The 24,768-nt window shown below is 39.5% G+C and overlaps 1 protein-coding gene across 1 annotated transcript in view; it reads left to right on the top strand.

Annotated features, from left to right (window-relative positions):
• The window catches only part of TOP1 (DNA topoisomerase I), an 87,699-nt gene that overhangs the window by 51,931 nt on the left and 11,000 nt on the right, over positions 1-24,768 (top strand). Inside the window, exons 8-13 of the mRNA XM_061208138.1 lie at positions 550-662; positions 6,014-6,129; positions 9,478-9,599; positions 10,527-10,649; positions 12,735-12,922; positions 13,185-13,329. Of these exons, the coding sequence (XP_061064121.1) occupies positions 550-662; positions 6,014-6,129; positions 9,478-9,599; positions 10,527-10,649; positions 12,735-12,922; positions 13,185-13,329 (807 nt within the window). The remainder of the gene's footprint in view (positions 1-549; positions 663-6,013; positions 6,130-9,477; positions 9,600-10,526; positions 10,650-12,734; positions 12,923-13,184; positions 13,330-24,768) is intronic.

The following is a 24,768-nucleotide window of genomic DNA, read 5'->3' as shown; positions in this document are numbered from 1 at the left end:
TCAAATTGTATATTTAATACATTAAAAGTCTCCTGTACCTGTTATTTGGTGGTATTAGAAAGGTGTAAAGATGAGTAGATTTTAAAATAAGTGAGGATAATACCCTGGGATTACTCTGTCCCAAACTCCACTGAGGCTAAAAAAATACAATTTCCCAGGCTCTTCCCTTACAGAATGAATGTTTTTAACTACTTCCTCAGGTAATCATGTGTCTGGGAGTTTTAGGAAATACCGCTTTAGAGAAAAGTACCAATAAATTTTTATTCGTCTATCAAATTGAGAGTATTGGACTCAAGAACTTCTCCAGTTCTCATATTCCATGATTCCAGTTTTTCTGTCTAATGGCTCCCCAAAACTACTTCGAGCAGTGTAATTGGTCCTTTTTTTTTTTTTTTAATTGTCTTTTTTTTTTTTCACTGTATTTTATTTTTACAAGAGATAAATAGACTGACACCAAGCATTGTACATGGATGACCACAACAAAAGCAACAATGATTGCAATTAATTTGGTCCTTATTTAAAGTGCTTTCTCACCATGTTTCTTTGTAGGATGGTAAATTGAAAAAACCCAAGAATAAGGATAAAGATAAAGATAAAAAAGTTCCTGAGCCAGATAGCAAGAAAAAGAAGCTGAAGAAAGAAGAGGAACAGAAGTGGAAATGGTAATATTTCAGCACTGGGTTAAAATGTTAGCTCTTTTATTCTACAACCTAATGAAACAAGAATATTGAGTATTAAAATGAATAGCTTGATATTTGTGGGAGGAGGGAAGTACTTAAAAGAATCTCTCTGGAATAACATTCTGAAATAAGTTTTGCAGGACCTAGTGAGAACATTAACTACCTCTTACCCTACTGGATCTCAATACTATGTCCCACCCTATTAAACAGAGTGAACTATAGAAGTCCTATATATATATATATGGAAATTTGGCATATGAATAAAGTTGTATTTAAAATGAGAGGGAAAAGATGGATTGTTCTATAAATCATGTTGGGGAAATTGCCTATTTGTTTAAAAAAAAAAAAACCTCCACAAGAAAACCTGGGTGAATATTTTTATAATTGTAGAATAACGAAGACCTTTTGAAGCAAGACATATAAGCAGAGCCATAAGGAAAATATTTATAAATTTGATAAAATTAAAATCTTCTATATGGCAAATCAACAAACTCATGCCATTAAAAAAAAAATCCTAAAGGAAAATATTTGCACTACAATGGGCTAAGATTCCTAATATGAAAAAAAAGGTCTTTTAAAACAATTAGTGAAAGGAACAGTCTGATAGAAAAATGAGGAAAAGGCAACTCATTAAAGAAGATAAATGATTAACAAACGTCTTAAAATATGGTGAACCTCACAAGTAGCAAAGAAAGATGCGAAGAAAAATAATAAATGAAACATCTTTTTGTTTAATGTGTCTCAGATTAGGAAAGATTAATAAGTATCAAAACATCTAGGGTTGTAAATATGAGAAAACAGGCATTCTTCTTCTCTGTGGGGAGTGAAGATTCAGACAGTCTTCAATGGAGGACAGTTTAGCAATAACCGGTTATTTCTAGATGTTTAGAGTTTTGAAATAAACTTGTATTTTTAATACTGGTTGTTCTTAAAGCTTTGTATTATTTAGCCACTACATCTATACTATACATGATTTGTTTATGTTGAAAAAATTCCAATGATTCAGAGGTATACGAGTTAGAAAAAAATGACAGTTCCCTTTCCTTCTTTCTCCCGTTCCCATTTTTCTTTTCTAGCTTTGAGGTAACCACTATTTGTAGTTTGGTATGTAGAGTTCCAGACCCATTGGTATGCATTTACTCTATGGCTTTTGTAACAGAGAACAGTAATCTCACCAGTACCTCTGAGCAAAGGGGAAACATCAGTGTCCAGAGAGGTGGCTGAGAGGAGCAGAGCTGCAGTGGCAGAAAGGCTCAGCACAGCTGTGCAATCGGCATTGTTGGTGTGGACATATGTGGGGTTAAAAAAGGAAAGTGTAAAGGAAAAATACAGAGCAAAGGAACTCTGGGCCTTTCTGGGGTCGGTCAGAAAACTAAAGAACATGTGTTTTTATTTTCCTCATTTTTATTTCATTTTTTTCCTTTGCAATTAATCAAAGTTTTTAGTGATGGAATATTGAAGGGTTTTTATGACCTTTAATAAAAAAATTTTTTTAAGATGAAATGAAGTGATTCTATAAATCAGGGGTTATTATTGGGAGTGGTGAGTTAGTAATTTGTCAGTTTGTTATGTCTCTGGGTTCTGTGGTTGGGTGCTCAGTAAGTTTGTTGAGTGAACAAGGTACTTTCTTTGTCATCACAAGCTCTCTGCTGCCTTCCCCCTTCCTTTGGAGCCCTGGCTCTTATTGGGCCTGGAAGCAGATGTGCTCTTTTTCTAGTCCAGCCTTTTGTGTGTGGAATTAGGTATCCTTGAAGGGTCTAATAGCCTAATTTTGCTTCTGTGGTTGAAATTCTTGTCAGTGTTACCACACTTTAATTCTGAGAGACTTGTGACCTATGGTTTTTATTCTTGTTTTGGTTTAAGTGGGACCATTGAAGATGGTAGGTTTGGGGCTGAGTAATCTTTGCTACAGCCTCCAGTGCATGTGTTTCTCAAGTCTGATTGTTAAATCGTGTGCATTCTTAAGCACAATGCTTGAAGGTACCACTGTAAGTTTTTAGAAGTAGAGAACAGGAATGACTGGCCTCTTAACCTATTGCTTGCCCTTTCCTGCTGTCACTGTAGGCTTGCTTGTTAGACTCTGAAGTCGGTGGTCCAGTCCTCAGTGACTGTCACTGAGAGCCTAGTCAGTGAACTTAAATGGCAGATACTCTCATTTTTACTACCTCTCTTGCTATCTCACTAAAAGAATTAACACCCTTTACCAGTTTGGCAAATGTGTAGATCTTTTGCTTCCCCCCCAGAGTCATAGACTTGTTCATCCTGCCAAAAAACAAGCCAACTTTGAGCCTTTTCTCCCTCCTTGGTAATTTTGGGAATGCGAAAATGGTCGGGATCCCTGTGGGTTTCTTTACTGTGTCACATTTTCTCCATAGAAACAATGTTACAAGTGGTGGCAGTATGCTCAGGCTCGTTCACAGAAACCTATTAAACCCAGCTCCCCCTATTTTTTAAAATTTTTAAAATTTTAAATTTACTTTATTATTTTTAATTAATTAATTAGTTTGTTTATTTATGGCTGCGTTGGGTCTTTGTTGCTGCACACAGGCTTTCTCTAGTTGTGGCGAGCTGGGGCTACTCTTCATTGTGGTGCGCGGGCTTCTCGTTGCAGAGCACGGGCTCTAGGCACGTGGGCTTCAGTAGTTGCAGCACACGGGCTCACTATTTGCGGCACATGGGCCCTAGAGCATGCGGGCTTCAGTAGTTGCAGCACACAGGCTCAGTAGTTGTGGCATGTGGGCCCTAGAGTGCAGGCTCAGTAGTTGTGGCACACGGGCTTAGTTGCTCTGTGGCATGTGGGATCTTCCCGGACCAGGGCTCGAACCCGTGTCGCCTCCATTGGCAAGAGGATTCTTAACCACTGCACCACCAGGGAAGTCCCAGCTCCCCCTATTTTTAACTGTTACCCGTTGTAGCTATATAGGGTTTCAGCTCTGCTTTGAGTTGAGTGTACTTTTGTGTCAGGGTTGGCCTGTTGAAACACAAGTCCCATGTTTATTCTAAACAGATGATTCTTCATGAGAATATCTAGAAACTGGGGAGTTTGTTGATGGTGTTAAGTGTGATTAAGTACATGTTTTTCTTAACTTCGTTGGTGAACCGTTGATGGGGGCCTTAAAAGGCCAACACTACTATTTTTATTTGTATAGTAGTAGTTGCTGATCCAATGATATCAGCATGTGTCATAGGATATGTTCTTTCTTTCTGTTTAAACTGAGGTTTAGTGTTGCGTGCATCTCTTAATTTGCTTAAATGGTTAAGAAGTTACCGTGAGCCCTCAGGATGAATGTGACGGAATAGAAAGAATTATAAAAAGTTGGACTCTTAATTAAAAAGCACTGGAGTTGGGAATTCCCTGGTGGTCCAGTGGTTAGGACTCTGCACTTTCACTGCTGTAGGCCCAGGTTTGATCCTTGGTCAGGGAACTAAGGTCCCACAAGCCGTGCTGCGCGGCCAAAAAAAAAAAAAACGAAAACAAAACAGTGGAGTTGATGAGAAGAATGGAACCAAGTCCTAGGATAAAGGAAAACATGGTGCTCTGGATCCCCATACAGTTACTCTGTGACTGCTATAGATAGGCTTCTTGCAGTTTCTCTCATCTCCGTACACACATCCATCCATATATACGTATTTTCTCTGATTTGGAGAGTAAAAGATTCTGGGGGAAGTGTGCAGTTAAGTGGTATTATAATACATTCACTTTGTTGTGCAGTGATCCCCACCACCATCCGTCTCCAGAATTCTCATCACCTTACAAAACTGAAACTCTTTTTTAAACAATTACCCTCCTTCATTCCCCCTTTTTCTCGCCCTCAGTAACTACCATTCTACTTTCTGTCTCTGTGAATTTGATTAATCTAGGTACCTTGTATCAGTGGAATCACAATATCTGGCCTTTGGTGACTGGATTATTTTACTTAAGAAAATGTCCTCAAGGTTCATTCATGTTGTAGCATGTCAGAATTTTCTTCCTGTTTCAGGCTGAGTAATATTCCATTGTATGTATAAACTACTTTTTATTTATCCACTCACCTGTTAATGGATGCTTAGGTTGTTTCTACCTTTTGGAAGTTGCGAATAGTGCTGCTGTGAACATTTGTGTACAAATAATTTGTTTGAATGCCTGCTTTCAGTCCTCTTGAGTGTATTGCCAGGAGTGAAGTTTCTAGATCATATGGTAATTCTATGTTTAACTTTTTGAAGAACCGCCATATTGTTTTCCACAGCAGCTGTACCAGCTTCATTCCCACCAGCAGTGCACAAGAGTTCCAGTTTCTCCACGTCCTCATCAACACTTGTTATTTCTGGTTTGTTTTTGTTTTTAAGAATAGCTATCCTAGTGGGTGAGAGTGCTATCTCATGGTTTTGATTTACATTTTCCTAATAATCAGCACCCTTGTCAAAAATTATTTGACCATATATGTTGACCTTGGTTTTATAGTAATGGTATTGTTACAGCACAGTTTTTGATACATGTAATTTTTATTTGATGTTTCTGAACTTTAAAACATTGGTGTTGGAAGATGGCAGGAAGTAATAGAATATGCATAACTGGCCTCCAGAATAATTCTGTAGAACTGTAGGACTTTTCATTTTAAGATAGAAATACCGAAGATTAAAATCTGTGAAGTTTTAAAGTATTCTATGTGTAAGACAACTGACTGACTCTTTCAAAAACAAAATGGTGGTGGTGGTGGTGAGAAGGTTTGTCTAATTCTAGAGAAAGAAAGACTTGGAGACATATCAACCAATTGCAGTGTGTGGTCCTTAATTGTATCCTAGTCTATAAAATACTTTTTGGATATAATAGGGTTGTTTTTAATATGGTCTGAGTATTTGAAGGATAGTAGGGAACTATTACATGGGATGATAGTCATTATGTACTTTCTCAAAGGGTTGTTTTCCCTTACACCTTCACCTGGCATCTCCATTCCCAGGAGGCCTTTTCCTATGTATCAGCTGTAATAAATAATACCTCTGTCATGTACACCGTTGTGGCTTACTGTTACATCATTGTGATAAAACAGTTGTTTCCATATCCATATCCCCTACTTATTGCTGAATAATGATCTCATGTACTCAGTATCTTTGGACTAAACTGCTGAAATGTATTTTCCTCCATTCACCTGATTATTCCATCATATTTGTTGTGAGTATTGGCTTTTACAAAGTGAAGGATGCTGGTTTTTTTGACCCAGGCCTTGAATGTGGGGCCGAGAGTCATTCCAGAGCACCAGTCAGTTGAGCAGATAATTATTTCGGCATTTAATAGGTGATAATCTCTATATTAGGTGACGTGATCACTAAATGAGGTTGTACTTTGTCTTTTAAAGGTGGGAAGAAGAGCGCTATCCTGAAGGCATCAAGTGGAAATTCCTAGAACATAAAGGTCCTGTATTTGCTCCACCATATGAACCTCTTCCAGAGAATGTCAAGTTTTACTATGATGGTGAGTTGTTCCAAGGTTGTCCAATTCTTGGCCAAGGAAAGAGTCTGCTTCTATTTAGGAATAGAAAGTGAGGAAGGATCTTGTGCTGTATAATCCTTTTTGTTTGTTTCATTTTGTTTTATCGTCATCGTATGGTTTGGGGAAAGGGCTATCAGGTGTTTACTTAACTCTTAAAGGCCCATTTGGTGCTGAAAAAGTGCCGTGAGAAAGGGGCTGTCTTATCTCCCTTGTCTCCCTTTGAGACATGGTCCCAAAAAGGTTCATCTACATAGGTCACAGCACTTGGTCCACAAGCCTAATGTTTTTATCTGAACTTTACTTCTAAGGAGCTACTCTTCTTAAGAGTTACTAGAAAAGCCTGACTTGAATGGTAGTATTTTATTTTAGTGACATAATGCAAGCGGACAAGCTGCTCATTGCTAGAAATAGTATTTAGTACTTGGTTGAGGATTAATTAGTCTGCCATCAACATCTAGGTAGGGCTAATAGGTGTCTATCACTCACTCTACACAGCACAACACTATGCCTTTGCCCTTTATGCAGTCAAGTCTGATGAGCCGCTCAGAAGAAATATCCTGCCTAGTTCTCTTAGAACCCTCAGAATTGTCTATTAACTGTCACTGGTATTTCTGTCCTTGGGTTGAAAATTTTGAGAGTAGTCTTTGATGCTCCCTTATTGGCATATAGCAGTACGCAGATGGTAATACTCAACTGATTTCCTGCATTCCGAGAGTTTTCTCCAGAAATGGCTAGAGCATTATTCCTCAAACTCTCATGTGCTTTAGATTCACCAAGTGGATCTGGGCCCATTTAATTGGTGTTGAGTGATATTGGGTGCTTCTGAACCAAGTGGTCTGCTGACCAAACTTTGAGAAACACTGGGCCAGGAGAACTGCTGAAAAGCATCAGTGGTGAACACTCAGAGTTCTGGTATATCTCTGTGTCCACGAGCAGTGGCCTCAGGCCATGGATGCTTATAGGTCAAGGGTAGTAGTTTATACTGAAAGGCCGGATCTTGCAAGTGAGGAACATGTCAAACTTGGCAAGCTGGAATTCCTTTTTTTAAACTGTATTTATTCAGCGTGCCTGTATTCAGACACCAAGACCCAGCAGCGACAATACTGACGAATCCCTGATCTCATGGACTGTGCCATCTAGCAGGACCTTATAGCCTCAGTGACAAATGCTTACATCAGATAAACATTCTGACCTATGTTGACTGGACAACACAGGACAAGAGTACAGAGTTCTACTGTCAGCCCTCACAGTGGGTCATTCCTGGAGACTCTTAAATGTGACTCAAAGCTAAAACTCCAATGAAGAGAAAGAGCCTTTGAAAATCATAAAAGTTCAGGTATTCTGTAACCCTAGTATGGGTTTACCAAGAGCTTTAGAAAGCTCAACTGGTAAAGCCTAACTTTGAGGTCCAGAGTGATTTGAAGGAAAGCTAGATTCCTTTCTCTAGCCTTTGGGTTTCTCTTACTTTCCAAGATGGGAAGCCAAGGCCTGAACTAATATCACTGGTCACCATGGTCCCTTCCTGCATTCTTGCCCGGTCATCCTTTATAGGAGCTCCAGCTCCAGGGCTCTCACATTTTCTCATTTGCTCTTTCTCAGATTTCTTCCCTTTGATTAGGTAAAGTCCCACACTGCAGTAAGTCAAGAAGCTGTATTTGACTTACTAGTCTGGAGTGATACTGTCAGTCCTGCCTGCTCTCTAGGGAAAAGAATTCTCAGACTCCTTTAGCGCTTGCCAGGGAGGTGGGGAACAGACTGGCTGAAGCAGTGAATGGCCTCTAAGAACCTCCAGTTTTCAGCTCTGACACAGCAGTTTCTTATTCCTGGAGCTCAGCCTTTTCTACAAAGCACTACCGTTGTCAGGAGCCTTTAAGTCATCCTCCTACCCTTCTACTGCTGGGAGCTGTCATTTCATCTTTTGACAGCTCATCTAAAACAGGAGGCGTCAAAATTGCTTTCTCTGTTGGGACAGAATTCAGTAAAATTTCCCAAAGAGTATACCAGACATACCGGAGAACAGTTTACATTCTTTCTTGCCTTCTATTTTATTTCATTTATTTTATTCTTAGTGACTTAATGGTTTCCTTTATATTGGAAGCATGTTACATCTTAACTGGCAACACTGGTTCCGACTTGAGTGGGGGAATTCTAAAGAAGTGCAGGAAACTCTTGAAAGCCAGCCTATCCTCCCCAAGGTGTAGTCTTTGGAAGGAGCTGGAATGTTGAGAGGGGAAGCCGCGCCACCTGCTGGCCTTTTAAAATTACGAATTTCAAGCAGGTTCTTTCTGTCTACCCTGAAAGTTTCAGTTTGGAGCTGCAAGTCCCTGTATCAACCCTACAATCAGGGATAATAACTTTATAACCATCATGAGATGAAATGTCTTCTGAGTTTTGAAATGAATGGATTTCTGGTTAAGTTTTAGTTTTCTGTAATAAATGGGAAAATCCTTGGTGAATTATTAGTACCTATGTAATAGTAAGGCAGTGGAGAAACATGTATGCCAAGAACCCCAGTCATCCCTGTGTTCTGGATGAGCCCTGTTTCCCTGAAAGAGGCAACCTCATAATGCCTGTGTTCCAGGGCATCTCAAACTCTAGTGTATACACAAGCCACTTGGGGGTCTCATTGAAATGTACTTTCTGGTCAGTAGGTCTGGGGTGGGGCCTGAGATCCTGCACTTCTAACAAACTCCCATGTGATGTCAATACTGCTGGTCCATGAACTATACTTTGAGTAGCAAGGTTCTAGAGGAATGTCTTACTTAGATTTTTCATATGGGATATCTGGGCTTGCCTGCTGTGAATATATATTTTTAATTCATATTCCACCCACCTAACTTTAAAGAAGAAAGATGCCTATTTCTTTTCCCCACAATTCCTTTCTTCCACTCCCTGCCCTATCCCTTCCTCCCCTTCTTGAACAGAAGCTGTTTAGCTTAGCAGTGGCAGGAGTCCCTCTGAGGATTTGATTTTTAAAAACCATTGAAGAGGTGTAAAGGACCCTGCTTGCTGAAAGGAAAAGGAAGAGTGACTGGGCCTCCCCCAGGTCATCCCTGTCCTGAGCAGGCTCCTGGGAACAATTTACTGGCATAGTCTCCAGAGAATGACCCAGGTAAATATCTGATACAGAGAAGGTGAATTCGTACAAGTAGATACAAATCAATATACTACTGTCTTTGTTGTTATTGTTGTTACCACATGTCACCAGACCTTTACATACATACCTTTGGAAGGTAAACCATTATTGAAGAAGACGTCTCCAGAGCCTCAGTGTTTATACTCAGAACATGAATATTACACCTCATTTTTTGGAACCACTTTTTTCTCTAGGTAAAGTCATGAAGCTGAGCCCCAAAGCAGAAGAAGTAGCTACGTTCTTTGCAAAAATGCTCGACCATGAATATACTACTAAGGAAATATTTAGGAAAAATTTCTTTAAAGACTGGAGAAAGGTATTGTAGCCTATATATTGATATCCTAGCACCTTACAAAAATACTGATCCACTACTAAGTAATAAATTGTAATTTTACAAAAAATTCCCTGATGTACAATTTGAGTTTTATGAATTTTATTGTATTAAAAAGTTGGGGGAGGGGGTTCTGTTCATTTACTGTATTATATAGGTTTTCTGTCCAACAAGAATACCTATATTTCTTTCCTGTCAGCTGTCATAGGCCTGTAGGGGGTAGTTTATCAGATTAGGCCAAACAGAAAACCTCAGCTCCAGCTGAGCAAAGCAAAGTTTGCCTCTGCAGGACTGCCCTCTGTCTGCTATTGCAAAGAGACATGCATTAATGTTGTCCTGTTCCCTCTTGATTCATGCTCGTTAGCTTTAGGTACTTTCTGCTCTTGAAACCACATATCTATCCTGTATCTGCCTACGTGATTTTAAACAATTTCCTTATTCTCAATATGGATAATATGAACAGAGGCTGAGCTGAAGTTTACCTTCTGAATAGCTCTAGAAGTAAGATTTAACAAGTGAATAGAGCAAGGATGTTTCTAGGAGAGAATGAATGTGGGAATATTTCTCCCATTACTAAAATGAACGATGTGTATTCATGTTTCCCCAGCTGTGGTACTCATATGCTTAGGGGATTGGGGCAGTGTGCCAAGGAGTACGAGAAACTACATAAGAGTGTTTACCCTTTTCAGTGTTAAGTTATTTTGAATGTTCTTCTATTGAATACATATTTATAACAGAATGAAGTAAGAAACATGTTTCTTTTTTTTCAAAACTCACAAGTTTAGATTGACTACCTCGCCAGATACCCTTTGACTGAAAACATGATGCTTTGCTGTAACTGCAGAAAAACCAGAGGGCTTTTTAGTTTATTTACCTTCTTCTCCTTCTGTCTCCCCCTTTTCTTTTAACTAGGAAATGACCAATGAAGAGAAGAATATTATCACCAACCTCAGCAAATGTGATTTTACCCAGATGAGCCAGTATTTCAAAGCCCAGACAGAAGCTCGGAAGCAGATGAGCAAGGAAGAGAAACTGGTACTGCAGAATTTCTTAAACCTCTGGAGAATTTTAGAATAGTGATCAGTTTATCTAATTTTCTTCTTGTTTCTTACAAAACAGTTTTGACTTTAATGATTTCACATGGCTCTGTACTAAAGATGTAGGATTCTCAGCCTAGTGAAGTCTAGAATTTCTTAAGGGTTTTATGTAGACTGAAAATTGTGAATAAGCACTATGTTTAATGGCTCAATATGAGAACCCTGGTGTTCTGTTGATCTAAAAACCAGCCAGTAGCTCCAATAATACAGTATTTAAGGATGGGCAGATCTGACCCACAGTGGCTCCTGGATGTTAGGGATTTAAGACAGATAAAATCATATTGGCCATGTGTACACACACACACACACACACACACACACACACACACTCTCCTTCTTTGATGTATTTTACTCTGGAATCTAGGCATGCTCATCCATCTTCATCTTCTAGCCGTGGCCAACCTCATTCCTGAAGGATCTTTCTAGTATCCAGCTGGGATGTCACTTTCTTCTAGAATACTGGTAGGCAAGCTATAGATAGGTTGCTTGTTTTTGTAGAAAAGTTTTATTGGAACATGCCACACTGCTTGTTTACCTATTATCTATGGTTGCTTTCATGCAACAGTGGCAGAGTTGAGTAATTACAGCAGAGACTGTATGGCCCTCAAGCCTAAAACATTTTCTATCTAGAATCAGAGGTCTAGGAGTTAAGGATTTTAAGGAATTCTTTGCACTTCAAGGCCTTGTAGTTTCAGTATATTAAACTTGCATGTTTATATAATTTAGGCCGTTGTCTTTATATAACTCATGGTTTGAGGGTGCCTATTTGACCTTCAGTTTAAAAAATTAGGAGTTATGGGCTTCCCTGGTGGTGCAGTGGTTGAGAATCTGCCTGCCAATGCAGGGGACACGGGTTCGAGCCCTGGTCTGGGAAGATCCCACATGCCGCGGAGCAACTAAGCCCGTGAGCCACAATTACTGAGCCTGTGCATCTGGAGCTTGTGCTTCGCAACAAGAGAGGCCACGATAGTGAGAGGCCCGCGCATCGCAATGAAGAGTGGCCCCCACTTGCCGCAACTAGAGAAAGCCCTCGCACAGAAACGAAGACCCAACACAGCAAAAAATGAAAATACAAAATAAATAAATTTATTAAAAAAAAAAAATTAGGAGTTACTATAGGGATAAGAATGATACCTGCACCAGGCTTTTTAGTCTCAGTCTTTTCTCCAGTATTCCCAATTAGTGAAATTTGGTTTATTTTTCACTTCAGGGGTGTTTTTCAAATTAAAAACCACTTTAGGGAGGGTTTGCTTTTGTTTTTTTTTTTAATATTTATGTATTTGTTTTATTTATTTATTTGGCTAAGCCGAGTCTTAGTTGTGGCACACGGGATCTTTGTTGCCACGTGCAGGATCTTCATTGCGGCATGCGGGATCTTTTAGTTGCGGCATGCAGGATCTGGTTCCCTGACCAGGTATCGAACCTGGGCCCCCTGCATTGGGAGCGCGAGTCTTAACCACTGGAGTGCCAGGGAAGTCCCTAGGGAGGTTTTATAAGTAACACCATGTCAGAGCCCTGCCAAGGACACCTGTTGCCAGCAAGTTGTGGATTTTTATCTACACACAAGGCAGCAGGACTTAACTTAAATTGAATTGCTGAGTATAATATGAAGGAAGAGTCAGCAGAGGGTAAGGAGGCTCCAAATCATTCCATCTTTGGAGCAAGGATCACAGTATAAAATATATGTACCCATGTACTAGGAAAGAATCCATAACAGGTTTCTTTGCACTTGAAAACCCACGTGAAATACTGTTCACATGGGAATTTTATTGTATTTAAGCTTGAAAAATCTCTTTGGTTTTCTGGGAATTCCCTGGCAGTCCAGTGGTTAGGACTCTGCACTTCCACTGTAGGGGGCCCGTGCGGCCAAAAAAAATCTCTTAGGTTTTCCTTTATCTGAATTTGTTTCTTAGTGATTTTTAGACTTTTCTCTACCTTGACCTGTTCTCCCACAAGAGCTAAGAATGTATGAGTAGAGCATAGTAATTTGAATCCCTTTTGAGTACTTCCTTGCCATCTCCAGAAAATCAAAGAGGAGAATGAAAAATTACTGAAAGAATATGGCTTCTGTATTATGGATAACCACAGAGAGAGGATTGCCAACTTCAAGATAGAACCTCCTGGGCTTTTCCGTGGCCGTGGCAACCACCCCAAGATGGGCATGCTGAAGAGACGAATCATGCCTGAGGATATAATCATCAACTGTAGCAAGTGAGCACAGTTCATCCTTTGGCTGGAAATGAAGTGGAGGGCTTCCTTTGTTCTTGGTAGTTGGGAATTTTTCCTACATTACAGAGGACTGTTTGGGAGCAGCATGGTATTTCTATGTATAGATCTCCAAGTGTTTATCACGTATTGACTGGTGAGGAGGAAACTTGGAAATATATGCTCAGCAGATTTGTCCACTTCAGGTTATGAAAGGTGAAAATTGCTCATTACTTCTCACCTCACTGCTCTCGCTTTATTTCCACAGAGATGCCAAGGTTCCTTCTCCTCCTCCAGGTCATAAGTGGAAAGAGGTCCGACATGATAACAAGGTTACTTGGCTAGTCTCCTGGACAGAGAACATCCAAGGTTCTATTAAATACATCATGCTGAACCCTAGCTCACGAATCAAGGTAAGGGGTAGCTAAGAGCTGCACCAGTTAGTGGGGCTGATAATCTCTGTCTTTTTGTTGAAATCTAATGTTCTCAGCCTCTAGAATCACTTTGACAAATTGAAAAACATCCCCACAAAAAGAAGGTAATTTCATAATTAGCATTATCTGGTGATGTCCCTAAGATGTATCCATTTTTTACATCACATTGTAATCTTATTTATTAATTCACAAATATTAACTGAAATCCCAGTATGAGCCTGGCACAGTGTATGCATGGTGCTAGGAATTGTGTTGGTAAACAAGATGGACACAGTCCTTGCCTTCACATTGTTTACTGTCCAGTGGTCAGAGTGCAATGAAGAACGTGGTAAATGTGTATTGGCTTCTACAGCTAGTTCTCTTCCTCAACTTCCTTGGCTCTGAAGAAGGGAATGTAATTACTCTGAATCCAGAAAGAGGTTGTAAAATCTAGAGTCTTACATACTCTGTCTTCCTAAGGTTTCATCTGGGTAGATTCCACCAGGACCAAGTGCGATAATGTATGTGAAAGCATATCATAAACTGTTGAGTACCCATGTATTGCTATTTGTTGATACTGTTATTGAAAGGAGAAAACTGTCTTGGAAGGGCAGTCAGTTCTTGTTAGCCTGCTAGGCATACCTGCTTGGGCAAGTCCCTCAGACATACTATGGAAATGTGAACGGCAACTTAAAAGAGAGATGGGCTCCACAGAAAAACAGTCAAGGAATTAGTTCTGTAGAGACTGACTGTTTACATGCAGGGGACTGAGGCTAAAGACCCTCTTAATCTTGGTTTATAGCTTATTAAACACTTGTTAAGATTTGAAAGCCACAGCTCAAAAGGCTGTGTGTCTTTTCAAGACTAAATGCACATTTGCTAGCTTATAGTCCTGTGTTCTAATGAAAAATACCCATGTATTATATATTTTCTTCAGTGTAATTGGAAAATGTCACTGTTTTTAGTTTAGAGTAAGTATAGAATCAGAAAGAGAACCCCCGTGGCAAGTAAAAGTCAAGTCATTTAAAGAAACATGTTGTATTCCTCTTCTGAAATACCACCAAGCTGTAGGGCTACCAAGGTGAATAAACAATGGTTTTAGCCCTCAAGGAACTTATGGGCTGCTGGGCAAGTCGGATAAGAAGTCAGTTGTATTGGAAAGGTAAATGTTGAATGCTTCAGATAAATGGAGTAGTTATTCCCAGCAGTTAGAGATTAGAAACAACTTTATGAAGGAAATTTTGTTACAGTTAGGTCTTAAAAGAGAGGTATTTCGAACAGAGAGAAATGTGTCATTATGGACAGAGACGAGGGGTATGAAAAGGAGTAACAGGAAGAATTGTCAAGTGATGGTTGCACAACATTGTGAATGTGCTGAATGTCACTAATGGTAAATTTTGTATTATGTGTGTTCTACCACATAAAAAAAATTTATCAAAACAAAAGATTTTGGATTACTGTTCAAGTATTTTCACATAAGTTGACATTTGATTCTGTTAATAACCACACCAGACATGTACTAATGCCATCATTTTACAGATAAATTTAATCTGAGAGGCCAAATTGTTGCCAGCCTTAAATGCCATGCTAAAGTGACTAGACCATGTTCTGCATTTGATGGAGAACCACTGGCTTGGAACAGAGGAGTGTCTTGAGCATAACCCGACTTGAGCAAGATTTACAGGCATTACACATAATCAAATCAATAAATACAAACTGTTGTAAATGCTGCAAAGGATACAGGGTACCTATTTGAGAGTATGCCAGGGCACCTGATCTGGCTTCTGGGGTTTAGGAAAGGCCTTTCTGAGAAAGTAACATTTAAGATGAGACTTACAGAATGAATAGGATTTATCCATGGAAAGGATAGGGGAATGGGCATTCCAGACAAAGAAAACAGCCTTTTGAAATCCCTGAGGTAAGAAGGAGCTGCGTGTTCTTGAGGACTGAAAGACGACCACCGTAATTGGAGTACAGTGAGCAAGAAAGAGGCATGATGGAGAGGAGACTGGAGAGAGGGATGCAGGCCAGATCTTCAGACTCTTCCTTAAAAAAAAATTTTAAGTTTTTTTTTTTTTTTTTATGTGGACCATTTTTAAAGTCCTTATTGAATTTTGTTACAGTATTGCTTCTGTTTTTTGTTTGTTTTTTAATTAATTAATTTATTTATTTTTGGCTGCGTTGGGTCTTCGTTGCTTCACGCTGGCTTTCTCTAGTTGTGGGGAGCAGGGGCTACTCTTTGTTGCGGTGCGCGGGCTTCTCATTGCGGTGGCTTCTCTTGTTGAGGAGCACAGGCCCTAGGTGTGCGGGCTTCAGTAGTTGTGGCTCGCGGGCTCTAGAGCACAGGCTCAGTAGTTGTGGTGCACGGGCTTAGCTGCTCCGCGGCATGTGGGATCTTCCCGGACCAGGGATTGAACCCATGTCCCCTGCATTGGCAGGCGGATTCTTAACCACTGCGCCACCAGGGAAGCCCTTGCTTCTGTTTTATGTTTTGGTTTTTTGGCCACAAGTCATGTGGGATCTTAGCTCCCTGACCAGGGATAGAACCTGCAACCCCCTGCGTTGAAAGGCGAAGTCTTAACCAGTGGACTGCCAGGGAAGTCCCTAAAATTTTGTCTATTATCCAAATCCAGTAGGAAGCCACTGGGCTTTAAAGAGGGGAATAACGCCAGATTTGTGTTTTAGAAACCTGTGATATAATTGATCATTCTGACTGCTGCTCTGTGGAGACTGGATTGGACACAGACAGGAAGTAGGGAGACCAGTAGGAGGCTGTTGCAGTACTCCAGGCAAGAAATGGCAATGACCTAGACAAGATGATGGCAGTGGGTGTCGAGAGAGGGGAACAGATGCCAAATACATGTGTGCTCTTACAGGCAGGATTAGAGTCGATAGTAGGAGAGTCTCTGAGGGTTGAGAGACTTGTTAGACAAGCTGGGGGAGCTCCTCAAGGGCAGAGAGCCAGCCAGTTTTTATTCAGACAATATCCAGATAACTGCTGTGCACTGTAAGGATTTGTGCAGGTTTCTGAGTGACGGTTATGGCAGTGAACCTAGAAAGCCACCTAGATGTAGGCCCTGCCTAGAACCTTATACCCAGGACAGAGTGGCTCACTCTAGCAACTGGGTTGGGATCCTGAGTCATGAAAAATGGTTAAAGCTTTGGCAAGTGGTACTGTTGAGGGGAAAATAAATGTGATTTCTTAAGCTTTCTGTCAGTCTTCCTCGGTTATGTCCCACTCAGCAAAACAGATCTTCAGAGGTCGAGGTTTTGACAGCATGTTAAATGGTTTTTTAACTGCACTGCCAGCAGGAGAAGCATTCTCTTTTTAGATAAAAATAGAAAAATACAAGTAACAGGGATTTTATTTTCAATGAAATATTTCAAATATACAAGAATAGATATAATGAACACTCATATACCTACCATCTGGCTGTGTCAAACCTTAACACCATGTCCTGTTTCTTCAGTTGCTTCATTTCATAAAAAGTATTCTGATAACCATAGCTGAAGCCCACTAGGTACCATTCATCTCTTTCCCTAGAGAATACTATATTGAATTTAATGTTTTCATTCTTGTGTGTATTTTTGTATTTTTACAGTATATTATGTGTGCATGAACAATATGTAGTATTGTTTTACAAGGTTTGATTTTAAATGAGATATGTTATTGAGATCGTTCTGCAACTTATTTCACCCAGCTTTGGTGTTGAGATTTTATTATCTTGATATACATTTCTAATTTATCCATTTTATTTGCTACACGGTATTCTATTATATAAAAAAGTATCTGTTCTCTTGTCAAGAGAGACTTCGGGTTTACAGTCATTAGCTAATATAAATAGTGCTGGCATAAACACATTTTCCTTGTGTATACAGACGAAAATGTCCCTTAAAAATTCTTTATTAGATATTTCCAAATTGTTCTCTAAAGTACTTGAACCAGTTTACATCACCACCATCCTCCCAACATTGAGCACAAGTTTCTCTTTTTTCCATATGTTTCTAAGATTTTGCTTTTTATATTTGGATCTTTGATCCACTAGAATGTATTTTTGTGTATGGTGTGAGGTTGAGATCTAATGTATTTTTCCCAAATGCATAACCAGTTGTCCCAGAACAATTTAGTTGTGTTACCCCTCTGTCATATATCACATTTCTACACATATGTCATATTGTTTCTGGGCTCTCTGTCCTGTTTCATTTGTCTGTTTCTTCATCAGTAGCATACTGTCTGAACTACTGTAGCTTTATAAAGTCTCACTATTGAGTTGGACAAGTTTCCTTCGTCTCATTCTTCAAAATTGTCTTGGCTCTGCTCTTCCACATTAATTCTGAGATAAATTTGTCAAGTTCTAATGAAGACTATTGAGACTTTTTTTATAAGATTGCATTGAAATTATAGATTAATAGGGAGAAAATATTGAGATTATTTTATTGAATCTTCCAATCCATGAACATGTTATACCTCTCCATTAATTCATGTCTTTGAATATATCCTTCAATATTGTTTTGTAATTTTCTCCATAGAGGTATTATACATTTTTTTAAACTTTTCTTAGAGACCTTATAGTTTTTTGTGCTATTGAGTAAGTATTTTTCGTTGTTACATTTTTGTTTGTTATTACTGGAGTGGTAATGCTGTTGATTTTTTTAATATTGATCTTCTATCTGGCAACATTGCTGAACTCTTATTCTAAAAGTGTCTGTGTCTTTTTGGAGTTTCTATATAGTGACACTATTTTTATATTTTTAAAAAACAATCATCCATAAAACCTTAACTTCTCACTAGTCAGCTATTGTCACAGTCAAATACTCGATTAATTTCTGTACTCAGTACCTTCTCTCTGGGTTTACTTGTTGAAATACATCCTTTACCGTTTATTTAGTGAGTTTACATAGGTGGCAAATTTTTTTTTTGTTTATCTGAAAGTTTCTTTATTTTCATTCTTATGATCTGTCTTTTCTCCAGTAAAGGATGCATCTTTATTATTGGCGATCTATGGTGTATCTAAGTACACATGTATTTTTAAAGATACTCAGACTAGACTTTCAATTTGAGGACAAAAGCATTTTTATTCTGGAAAACTCTTGGCCATTATTTCTTCCATAGCTTCTAGGCCATTCCTCTAATTTATTTGTCTCTTTAGGTCTGGTCTTCATTTCAGGGGAGTTCTAGAGACTTACTTCTGTTCACTAATTCTCTTTTTGATTATATCCAATCTAAAGTTTATCCCTATAAATAATTTGTTTTTGATTATATCTTTTTGATTATATCCAATTCTCTTTTTGATTATATCCAATCTAAAGTTTATCCCTACCTATAATTTGTTTCAATTATTATTTTTGTTTTCAGGATTTCTAATTATTTTTATTCATATTTACCTGATTTCATTTCATTTCATTTAAGACATGCTTATTTTATCATTCTTTTGTCCTTTAGTAGATGTTATATTTTTTTTTTCTCTTGAAAGTCTTTGTTCTTTAAAATGTTACCTGAAGTGAATTCATGTACTAATTATTTTGTTGGCAGTTCTTCTAACCCATTTTCCTCATATATTTTGGAATTTGTTTGTAAACCCTTTTGAATGGGAAGTAGTTTTTGTCTGTGTATCATTCCCTTTTCCTCCTCTTTGCTCTCCACTTCTCTGCTCATTCCTCCTGTCTTACAGCGAGTCTTCTAACCCAGCTCAGCCCACGCTAACACAGCCCCTGGCTTCAGGTTGCCCCTTCTTGCATGGAGCACTTTCATTGCTACATGTTTGGAGTACAGTGATGATTAAAGCATGAATTCATTGACCTGATCTGACAAAGGTCTGTGAAGAGTAAGATTTTGTCATAGAGGGTGAAGGGTGGTAACTGGTGGTTTTACTTCATGGGGGACTTTAGGTCCAGTTTATGGGAGGCTGCCACCATCATGGGGCTCTGCTGTACACCTTTCTGCTCAGCCTCCAGGGATTTCTCCTGAGATTCTTTGCTTGCTCTTGTATCTGTATTTTGCTCATTCACTTCTCCCATGTAATACTGTTACACCTTTCTACTCCATCTCTGCTCCTTCAAAAAATTTAACTCAAGCATGATGTGACTTACAGATTTTTGACAATTTAAAAAATTTGGTTAGTCAAGGGTAAAAAAGAGCACAGCTGAAATGTGTCCCTTTGATGTACCCTGTCCTTGCCCCCTTTCTAGAAACTTGGATTGGTCTGCTTGTGGTCATAGCCAGCGTTTACACTACTTCTGGTCTCCTAGGTCATTGAAAGGATCAGGACTTTTGAGAGCCACAGTAACACATGCTCCAGCTACTGAAAAGACTGTCCTGAGCTCATTCACATCTTTATATACTCATCTTGGTTTGTTCTGCTTTTCCACCCAGGATTCCCATTATACAGACATCTTCTTGCAAGTGTTTCCATTTCCGTCCTCTTCCACTCGGTACCTGGTGCCTGTAGAATCTGAAATAGCAGGGAAATGACGGTCAGCTTTCTGGAACCTGTGTTTTCAACAAAACTCTCTGATCCCAGATAAACCATGGATCTAGAGGTTGCAAAAGGACTGCTTATAGTACGTTCTCAACTGCGAAGTCCAACCCCTGCCAAGCATTATCTGGTCTTGTAACCTGGGGAAGTAGGCCTTAGTAAAAGTAAGACTCTTCAAACCAGTCTTAACTTTATGAACAAAATTTATCATTTTTCTTTTAAATGAAGTACAGCAACCTTCAGTATCATTGTTGCTATCACATTGCATTCAGTCATACCAAGATATTCTCAGTGCCGAATACCCACTTCTGTTTTTTCTCTCTTTAGGACCTAGGGGTTTCAAAGATGTATGTGTCTACAACCTTTTAAATGTAACCATCTGGGGATACAGGGCTGGATTGAAGGAAAATGTCTTTGTAAAACTTTATAGTTTTGGGAAGCTCTGATTTTGGTGAGTTTTATTAGAAGGAGAAAATAAGATGTGCTTATTTTTTTAAAAATTGCATTCTGAACCTGACTTCTTAGTATACAGTTCTAAATTTTTAAGTGTAAGAGCTAGAACATTAACACTTCTAGATGATAATCATGGTAGAACATCTTCATTACCTTAGAGTAGATTTCTTAGGACACAAAATAAACACTAACAATAAGCAGTTGATACAGTGGACTTTATTAAAAATAAAAACTTACGTTCAACAGAGGACACTGCTAAGATAATAAATACACAAGTAACAGACTGGGAGAAGACATTTGCAACATGTATATCTGACAAAAGACTTATATCTCAAATATACAAAGAATTCCTATCCCTCAATAATAAAAAGACAAAACATCCCCATAAAAAAGAGCAAAAGACAGATGCTTTAGAAGGTAGAGGATTGGCCAGTAAAAAAGCACATGAAAGAGTAGTCAGCATCACCAGTTATCAGTGGAATGCAGATTTAAACCACAATAAAATACTAATTCCAGTTCTAGGTAATTTTGCTGCAAATAAAATGAAAACATATGTCCACAAAAAGACCTATACAACAGTGTTCATAATGCTATATTTATGCGAGTCCAAAACTGGAAACATCCCAGGGGTCCATCATCAGAATAAACACAGTGTAGTGTAGTCAAACACATTAGAGATAGTCATAGAATATACCAGCAAGGTAAAAGGAGTGAACTGCTGATAAATACAACAACATGGATGAATCTTTAAAACACGGTGAGCAGCCAGACATGAGAATCTAAACTTTATGATTCCACTTAAATAATATTCTAGATTAGTCAAAGCTAATCTATGATAATAGAAATCAGATTAAAAGGTCAGTGGTTGCTTGGTGATCAACTGGGAAGGGTCCTAAGGGAACTTTCTGGAATGACAGAAATATTCTCTAACTTGATGGGGTATAGGTTACATGGGTTATGGATGGTCAAAACTGATCTAACTGTATACTTAAATCTGCATAACGTAAAATCTTTTTAGAAGATTTACTCAGTGAAAGGTTGAATAGGAAGTATTGGAAGAAAATATACTACTTTTATCTGAAAAGGATTTGAATCTATAAAGAACTCTACAAATCAATAATAAGAAGACAAACATATTTAAGAATGGGCATGTATGGAAAGCTGGTTGGATTTTATTTTTAAACATAGTATAAACACGTAGGGCCAATTTATTGTCTTTTGTTTAAATTATGTGTGGGGTTCAGATTGCTGTTCACTCTCTGGATTCTGTTTAGGGAAACTGAAGGGCACAGGGATATGCATACTTCCTAGAGGCCAGCCCTCTCCTGTTAGACCTAGACAAGGTGGCTCTTCCCACCACCCCCATCTCTGTGTCCTTATTTGAGAGAATCCTGGATCCTTGTGCCAGGAGCCTAGCCAACCTGTGAAGAAAAGTTGGTCTTGTGGTTATCCCGTGAATGACTTACTTGTTAGGTTTTCTAAACTTTGTTTCAGTGGTATGACTAAGGAATGAGCAAATGTAACCCTACTGGACTTCGAAGACTCAGACTCAGGTTTTGGTAGGCCTGTGTGTATCAGAATGATGGGAGAGAGCCCACTTCTGAGCTGGAGACTGTACTGTTGAAGATGAGCCTTTTGTGTCCCATCTCTCGTGGGTGTGTATATAAGAATGATTGTCAGGGAGAATTATTACTGACTTGAAATTTATTACTTACATGAGGAAAGTTTCTACCACACCTTTTTCTTATTTGCCCTCTTTTATTTTTCTTTTTTAAGATGTGTAATTGCTTTTTTTTTTTTTTTGGCTGCGTTGGGTCTTTGTTGCTGCCCACGGGCTTTTCTCTAGTTGCGGTGAGCGGGGGCTACTCTTCGTTGCGGTGCACGGGCTTCTCATTTCAGTGGCTTCTCTTCTTGTGGAGTGCGGGCTCTAGGGCGTGCGGGCTTCAGTAGTTATGGCGCACGGACTCAGCTGCTCCACAGCATGTGGGATCTTCCCAGACCAGAGATCAAACCCGTGTCTCCTGCATTGGCAGGCGGATTCTTAACCACTGCACCACCAGGGAAGTCCTATTTGCCCTCTTAAATGTCAGAATGTACTTAGAAAAACCAGAGAGAAGTTTTCAGCTTCCCATTGTCAGTATATAGAACTTGGATATTTCTCCTGTATCACTCAACTACTAAACCACCCACCCACAACAACAGGTAGTTACTGAGCCTCTTTTTTTTTTTTTTTAAACATCTTTATTGAAGTATAATTGCTTTACAATGGTGTGCCACCCTCCGCTTTATAACAAAGTGAATCAGTCACACACATACGTATGTTCCCACATCTCCTCCCTCTTGCATCTCCCTCCCTCCCACCCTCCCCATCCCACCCCCCCAGGTGGTCACAAAGCACCGAGCTGATCTCCCTGTGCCACGCGGCCGCCTCCCACCAGCTATCTGTTTTACACCGGGTAGTGTATATATGTCCATGACACTCTCTCACCCTGTCACATCTCACCCCTCCCCCTCCCCATATCCTCAAGTCCATTCTCTAGTAGGTCTGTGTCTTTATTCCCGTCTGGCCACTAGGTTCTTCATGACCTTTTTTTTTCCCTTAGATTCCATATATATGTGTTAGCATACTGTATTTCTTTTTCTCTTTCTGACTTACTTCACTCTGTATGACAGACTCTAACTCCATCCACCTCATTACAAATACCTCCATTTCATTTCTTTTTATGGCTGAGTAATATTCCATTGTATATATGTGCCACATCTTCTTTATCCATTCATCCGATGATGGACACCTAGGTTGCTTCCAGGTCCTGGCTATTGTAAACAGAGCTGCAATGAATATTTTGGTACATGACTCTTCCTGAATTATGGTTTTCTCAGGGTATATGCCCAGTAGTGGGATTGCTGGGTCGTATGGTAGTTCTATTTTTAGTTTTTTAAGGAACCTCCATACTGTTCTCCATAGTGGCTGTATCAATTTACATTCCCATCAACAGTGCAAGAGGGTTCCCTTTTCTCCACACCCTCTCCAGCATTTATTGTTTCTAGATTTTTTGATGATGGCCATTCTGACCGGTGTGAGATGGTACCTCATTGTAGTTTTGATTTGCATTTCTCTAATGATTAATGATGTTGAGCATTCTTTCATGTGTCTGTTGGCAATCTGTATATCTTCTTTGGAGAAATGTCTGTTTAGGTCTTCTGCCCATTTTTGGATTGGGTTGTTTGTTTTTTTGTTATTGAGCTGCATGAGCTGCTTGTAAATCTTGGAGATTAATCCTTTGTCAGTTGCTTCATTTGCAAATATTTTCTCCCATTCTGAGGGTTGTCTTTTCGTCTTGTTAATGGTTTCCTTTGCTGTGCAAAAGCTTTTAAGTTTCATTAGGTCCCATTTGTTTATTTGTGTTTTTATTTCCATTTCTCTAGGACCTGGGTCAAAAAGGATCTTGCTGTGATTTATGTCATAGAGTGTTCTGCCTATGTTTTCCTCTAAGAGTTTGATAGTGTCTGGCCTTACACTTAGGTCTTTAATCCATTTTGAGTTTATTTTTGTGTATGGTGTTAGGGAGTGTTCTAATTTCATACTTTTACATGTACCTGTCCAATTTTCCCAGCACCACTTATTGAAGAGGCTGTCTTTTCTCCACTGTATATGCTTGCCTCCTTTATCAAAGATAAGGTGACCATATGTGCGTGGGCTTATCTCTGGGCTTTCTATCCTGTTCCATTGATCTATATTTCTGTTTTCGTGCCAGTACCAAACTGTCTTGATTACTGTAGCTTTGTAATATAGCCTGAAGTCAGGGAGCCTGATTCCTCCAGCTCCATTTTTCGTTCTCAAGATTGCTTTGAGCCTCTTGTTTTGTAGCCAAACAAGCATATACAACTAGTCCACACACAGCTGTGGGAGAGTGCTGATGACTCATTAGCGTAGCTTTCATTTCTGAATGTTAGGAACTAGAAGTAGAAGACGTTTCTTTCTTTCTTCTTCCCTTCCGTTTCTCCCTTTCTTTCTCTCCCTCTCTCTCTCTTCCTTGGGTCTTCTTTGCTGTGCGTGGGCTCTCTCTAGTTGCGGCAAGCGGGGGCTACTCTTCGTTGCGGTGCGCGGGCTTCTCATTGCGGTGGCTTCTCTTGTTGCAGGGCACGGGCTCTAGGCGCGCAGGCTCAGTAGTTGTGGCTCGTGGGCTCTAGAGCGCAGGCTCAGTAGTTGTGGCACACGGGCTTAGCTGCTCCGCAGCATGTGGGATCTTCCCGGACCAGGGCTCGAACCCGTGTCCCCTGCATTGGCAGGCGGGTTCTTAACCACTGCGCCACCAGGGAAGCCCCAGAAGACATTTCTTGCTCCATGTGCCCTACACACCTGCGTGCTCAGAAGGCCAGGTACCTTGATCGCAGTTCTTATGCCTCAAAGACCACCTGTCTATGTCATAGGTAGAAATCACTGCAACTCTCTTTGGTTGTGGGCTGGGGGAACTAAGAGCTGAGATTCTTGAGTTCTCAAATTCTGTCC

Source organism: Eubalaena glacialis, chromosome 13, assembly GCF_028564815.1.
Source record: "Eubalaena glacialis isolate mEubGla1 chromosome 13, mEubGla1.1.hap2.+ XY, whole genome shotgun sequence".
NCBI classification, from domain to species: Eukaryota; Metazoa; Chordata; class Mammalia; order Artiodactyla; family Balaenidae; genus Eubalaena; species Eubalaena glacialis.
The sequence above is the reverse complement of the archived record's forward strand: the minus strand, read 5'-3'. Positions and strand labels throughout refer to the sequence as shown.